This window comes from Euprymna scolopes, chromosome 18 (assembly GCF_053919585.1).
Source record: "Euprymna scolopes isolate OS-2025 chromosome 18, ASM5391958v1, whole genome shotgun sequence".
Lineage (NCBI taxonomy): Eukaryota > Metazoa > Mollusca > Cephalopoda > Sepiida > Sepiolidae > Euprymna > Euprymna scolopes.
The window spans coordinates 38,608,969-38,615,123 of record NC_136499.1 but is presented as its reverse complement, the minus strand read 5'-3'; the positions used below and the strand labels follow the sequence as shown (position 1 = coordinate 38,615,123).

The following is a 6,155-nucleotide window of genomic DNA, read 5'->3' as shown; positions in this document are numbered from 1 at the left end:
CCCCCCCGACGGACAGCGACACCCATCCGTAAGTAGCCTCCATTTTTTTTCTACACACTCCCAACAAAAGGGGGGAAAAAAAGAAAAAAGAAAAAAAGGGGAAAATTGGGGTCCAAGGCACGATTTATTATGCAGGAAGCAGACTCGGCCTGCATCTACGCCTTCTCTGGGGCTCACACTCAGGGCAGTACCACTTTTGTCTTTCTGGATGTTCTTGGTGGATTCCCACACATCTGAAGTAGTACCACCTGTTGCACGCGTCACAGGCGATCATGGCTAGGTTCTGTTGAGGATGATTGCAGCTAGGGCACAACCAGGTTTCAGCCTCAGCTACCAATGGCGAATCAGGCTCTTCCACCAGAGAAGCATCAACAGGACAGCAGGAGTTCAAGGAGATTTCGAGGGGATGCAGGTGTTTTAGAGAATGTAATTCTACCAGACCATTAGCCCTTCTGACTCGAGCCGCTCTAACGACGTTGTCGTTGCCTTGGACGAGCTCGGTAACAGTACCTAACGCCCAAAAGGGCCTGGGCCTCAGAGGGCTTTTTATAAGAACGACATCATCCTTCCGAAGCCGATATCCAGAAGGTATTCCCTGTACCAGAGCTCGTTGAATCTACTCAGGCATTGGTCTCTAAGCTGCAGAGTACGTATCAGCTCGGATCGGCCGAGAGGAACCGAAGGAGCCTCTTCATCCAACCTGAACAATAATCCAGGGCACTTATTAGGTCTGAGGAACATATTGGGCGTAATGGCAGTCACATCCTTGTCAGCCGACGATATGTAAGTAAGAGGTCGGTTGTTGACCGACCTCTGTATGTCGGAAATGATGGTAAGTAAAGAGAAATAGTTCAATTTTTCTCTTCCAACAACTTTATACAGGCAGTTTTTTATAGTTAGAATACACCTTTTCCATGCCCTTGCATACCAAAGGGAAAAGGGCGAAATAGTCTTCAGTTTCATGTTGCTAGGACCATATCTGTCCTGGTAATCCTTGCAGAGCACAAGCCGGTTGAAGAGTCGCCCTCCTCCCTTGAAAGTTTTAGCATTATCGCTATATAAGGCCTCAGGGACACCGTTCTGGTTTGTGAAACGGATCAGAGCTTGTAGGAAGGAGGAGACGCTCATATCTGGTACCACTTCTATGTGGACGGCCCTGATGTTCAGACAAGTAAACAATAACAGATACATTTTTATATTTCTTTTCCCATCCCACACCCACAGATGGTCGGTAAAATCGATCCCGGTGTGTTGATATGGGGTACAGAAGTCAGTCCAATGTGATGGCAGGTCGGAAGAAGCCTTCGGCGGTGATGGCCATGAGTTATAACGTTTACACGTCGAACATTCAGCTAATATTAGGTTAACAGCTTGCCTTCCCTGGGGTACCCAGTAACCGCGCCGCCTTAGTTCAGCCAGGATTGTCCCCAGGTGGCAACACCCCTTATGGCAGTCCATGATTATGAGCCGTGTAACAGGGTGCTGTTTTGCTATCAAGACGGGGTTCTTAACTTCATAATCGTAGTGTAAGGAAGAGTCAATCCTACCCTTCGAACGAATCAGCCCATCATGATCCAGGTAAAGGTTTAAGTCGCGAACCCTAGCCGGCAGGTGATCCCCGTAAGGCCTCCTTAGGTATTCAAGTTCCGCAGGGAACCCTTGCTGCTGCATAGTCCTCATTAGGTAGGTAGCTGCCCTGGATTCGCAGTCCCACTGACGGTGAAGTCTGATAGCTAAGAACCTAAAAACCAAGGATGTGACCCTCAATAAATGGGAGAAGGATGAAAAACGATCAAAGGACACGACAGAAACACATCCTGGCTCGCGAGAGATAGAACAATTTGCCGGAGTTCGGCCCATCTGCTGACACATCCCACTTAAGCAAGGCAGATCCAGCTCCGGCCACTGAGAGATCCCACCGCCAAGCAAAGAAGGGCCTACGCGCCGAAAGTCTAGGCATGAACGGAACCTCCTGTAGGATATGCCTCTCGTTATCAAATCGGCAGGGTTTGACTGAGTGTTCACGTATTTAAAGAAGGTTTGCAATCCATAGCGAGTCTCTAACTCAGTTTTCATCATTAGCACATCCCTTAATCGATTCCTGGCGAAAATGTTGTTGGAAGCCATGGTTTGGGATAGGAGCCAAGACAGCACAACCTGAGCATCTATAGCCACACACAAGTTGGTTGGTATGAACCCCTCACAGTTGTCTAAAATCGAGGGGAGACACTTGAAGGCAAGAAAGACCGCCATCAGTTCCAAAACCGGCAAGGTTTTGTCCTTCATGGGTGCGACCTTGGCCTTTGCGAACAGCAAGGAGGACCTACCACCCTGTACGATGTAAACAGCCACCCCATAGACATCCTTGGAGGCGTCGCAAAAGATGTGCATCTCCCCGGGCAGCTCCGGTACTATGGTCCTTCGATCAAAGTGTAGGTCACCCAACCTTGAAAGTTCCCCGGCAAGTTTCCTCCGGACACTCTGGATGGCAGGAGAGGCGATATCGTCCCAGCCCATACCATCTTTCCACATAGCTCTGATAAGTATACGAATCCTGATAGTGACAGGCAAATAGAGAGACAGTGGGTCAAACACCTTAGCTGTTTCCGAAAGGAGGCTCCTTTTGCTTGATGCGTTGGCGTCAAATTCAGTATGGGGTACGAACAATTCTTCGGTAAGCGGGGAGTAGCGATACCCGAGGGCCTTCTCCTACTACTCTCCATGGGTGATCAACGTGCTGTCCTTCTCCATTCTGGCACGGAGGGTCTCGCAATTGGTATTGCAAGACTGAATGATGAAACCTCCCTCCTGTAAGCGTTCCCGAAAAAGGGAGTACAATGAAAACAGATCATTCCGGTCAGCCACAGAAGCGACAAGATTGTCAACATAAAACTTTTCCGCCATCATATGGCGGCAGGCATCCAATGGGTATTTGGCCGCGTGCAACTTCAAGATACATCCCAATATAAACAGGCTGGAGGTAAAACCAAAAATAAGGGTGGTATACCGGAAACAACGCAGGAAACTTCTTTCCCTCAGAAAGAAGCAAAACCGGTTCTTGTCAGCCTCCGATTTAAGATGAATCGTCAGAAATGCACGACGGATGTCTGCTAACAGAATGTAATGGTTTGTTCTAAAGGCCAACAGCAGTTTTAAAATGTCCCCAGTGAGGTTGACACCCGAATAAGCCGCTTCGTTTAGGGACAGTCCGCCTCCAGTCTTCAAACTGCAGTTGAAAAGTGGTCTAATTTTAGTTGTCGTCGTTGGATCCGTTTTTAAAACAGGTCTATGCGGTATCCAAATGTATTGATCAAACTCCTGAGGGGCGACAAAACTTTCCTCAATGATACCCTCTCTCTGCTGTTGACTGAATACCTCCAAATATTCGGCACATCGGTTTTTCTTTGTTAAGTTCGAGGCTACTCGGTCCAGGATGCGCAATGATGCTGCGTGGTTGGAGGGCACCTTTTCTAATCTATCCTGATGCAGGGGAGCTCCACATAGTATTTACCATCGCGTAGTACCACAGTTTCCTCAAACCGTTGTATTAATTCCTGATCATATTAAGAGAACCCCTCTTGGTCAGGTATTCCTAAGGACTCCAGGCTCACTATCTGTTCCAGTCCTCTTTGGACAGCACTGTCAGGAAAGCAATCCTCAAAGGGGTCAAAGTAGGTAGGTCGAGCCTCCAACACAAAACACATATGGGAGGCCTCGACCTGCGGAGTATGCTCCATTATAGTATTAAAGGACAGATGAGTCGTATCACGAGAGGGTATATTATCCGAAATGAAGGAGTCGAGATCTCCGAACGGGACTAATCCAGACGGGACCGAGAAGGCCCAACCCCCCAAACACGGAACCAGTTTAAAGGGGTCTAGGTGCTGAATCAGGTCCAGGCCAATCACATCCTCGATAGTTATTAAATCGGTTCCCTCCTCGAATTGTCCGGCCAGTGAGCAGCCCATGTTTCTGAAGGTGCGCAACATCGATGATAAATTCCGCAACCCAATCGATAAATCGAGAGTGCCAGACACCAAAACCGGACACCCCACCGTGTCTCCTGCGCCCAAGTCGGTCTCCAATACTACATCCGTAAATTGTTGTAGACACTCCCCAAGAAAGGAAGACAGCTTAAGTTTACACTGGGCTCCAACGGGCTCATCCGGACACAGATATCCCAGAATACGAGAAGACAGATATGTCCGCCCACTCCCTGTATCCAAAAGGCAATTCACAGAAACTTCACTCGCTCCGCACGAGAAGGTAACAGACAAGATGGGTGGAAGGGGGCGAGAGTAACCGGCTGAGTCAGCGCCTATAACGTCCTTCCCAAATGATGAAGTAGCAGAAGTCCATTGATTGGGTTTCCGTGTCGCACAGCGGCCTGTAACATTTGGTGGTGGCAGCGATGAACTAGAACGCCCCTTGATTTGCATCCGCTTAATAGCTTCACCAGTGAGCCCAAATAGAGCTGATAGAGGCGGTACTCCTCTATCTGCAAGTGCCATCAATTCCCCCTTCAGGTCACCAGGGAACTTTCTGAAGAGTATTTTGCTCATGAGCCTAGCCCCGCTAGAAGTGCCCACCGAAAAATCGCAAGAAAAAATGTTTCCCAATTCCTCAAGCATGGAAGCTGTCCTGGAGATAAAATCCCCCAATTCCGAAAGGGGAGCATTCCTTTTTGGTGAGAAGTTCAGGATGTCCTCAAAGATATGGTCCACGGTACTGTCGAGATCCAAATATTCACGCTTAAGAATAGATAAGGCTCGAGTATAATTCGAGTTAGTGCAGCTGAAATGTTTGACAAGCCGTAGGGTCTCGCCAGAGAGACAACATTTCAGAAAGTTGAGTCTGTCTGCATCGCTGGCCATATCAAATACACAGTTCTCAAAACGAGTAAGAAAATTCCAAAAGCTTAGGGGATCAGCTGCACCTCCTGCCCACTGAAGGTGGGCCCCGTGATTTGGAGCTGAGGAGGCTTGACAACGAAGGAGGCGGCAGTCCTACCTGACGCAGATGACGCTCCAAACAACTGGGGAACAGATCCATCACTGGGACCAGGCAGAGATGACTTGCGGAAATTGTCTAGGTCCTCCACAGCATTAAGGTATTCCACCTTCTGCCTCAACCAATCGTCCTCGCTCTCATCAGGGGCCCTTCCATCCAGGCGGTCCAACTGACCCACGCATACCTCCAACTCCTCGACATCAGCCAGAATTTGCCCCCTAAAGGTGGAGTATGCCAGAGAGCCCATGCGTCCAGAACAGGCAGATATGCGACGCAGAATCCTGTGTGACAAATTTTCCTTTTCTGATAATATTTTATCCCTAGTGGCATCCATTAGGTCAATGGGAAGGAAAGGGTTGTTGGACATTCTTTGCAAGATGTTGGAAAAAGTCCAGGATCCGGTAGTTCACTGTCGTCAGGGGTTGCAAAGAATGCTCTCTGCGTCCCTAACCAATGGGGACAAGTAACAGATCAAAAGAAAAAGGAATCAACACTCTAGCCTCGCTCGCGTAAACTTACTCAGCGAAGTGACAAGTGAAGAAGAAGAAGAAAAAGAAAAAGAAATAATGGGAATGGTTGTAGGTTGCCTTTTATAACCAATAGGAACAAGCCTCCCACTACTCCCTTAGTCTATTTAGGCGGTGAGACAGATCTGCTCATGCTAGTTCATTCCCCCCCCCCGACGGACAGCGACACCCATCCGTAAGTAGCCTCCATTTTTTTCTACATTATTCGAGCGAATTATTGCTTTAAACGTGAAAGTCTGAGTAACATGCTTTTATATTACAGTATTGAATGAGTATCTAAATTCTACTTGCAGCTCAAACGTAACGTGACAGCCTCCGAGATATAGAAGGACTGTTAACTAAAAATGCCTGTAGGCAATGTAGGTAAGATTTGTCAAACTGTCGATAATATATGAGGACATTTTTAAAAAGAACAGTAAAATATGTTAAAAAAGAAAATAAGGAAAGCAATTCGATTAATAGTGAAACTAAACATTATTCAATACTAATGGTGTTGGAGGGGGGGTTAAGTAGAAAAAAGTGGTAGTAGGCAGGCAGGCTCGAACCCGTGACGCGAAGGCGAAACCGAAAGTAAAAGCAAACCTGGCATCTTACCGCTACGCTATGACGCGACAGGAA

General features: G+C 47.8%; 2 protein-coding genes across 2 annotated transcripts; both read right to left on the bottom strand.

Annotated features, from left to right (window-relative positions):
- Positions 1–546: 546 nt before the first annotated feature.
- LOC145297858 (uncharacterized) lies at positions 547–2,532 on the bottom strand. Its single transcript, XM_080144184.1, has one exon. It carries the CDS (start codon positions 2,530–2,532, stop codon positions 547–549), a length of 1,986 nt encoding a protein of 661 aa, XP_080000310.1.
- Positions 2,533–2,712: 180 nt separating this feature from the next.
- Positions 2,713–4,874, bottom strand: LOC145297857 (uncharacterized). The gene is made up of 2 exons (XM_080144183.1): positions 3,612–4,874; positions 2,713–3,480 (listed from the first exon to the last, which is right to left on the bottom strand). The coding sequence occupies exons 1-2, from the start codon at positions 4,872–4,874 to the stop codon at positions 2,713–2,715; spliced, it is 2,031 nt and encodes a 676-aa protein (XP_080000309.1).
- Between the last annotated feature and the right edge of the window lie 1,281 nt (positions 4,875–6,155).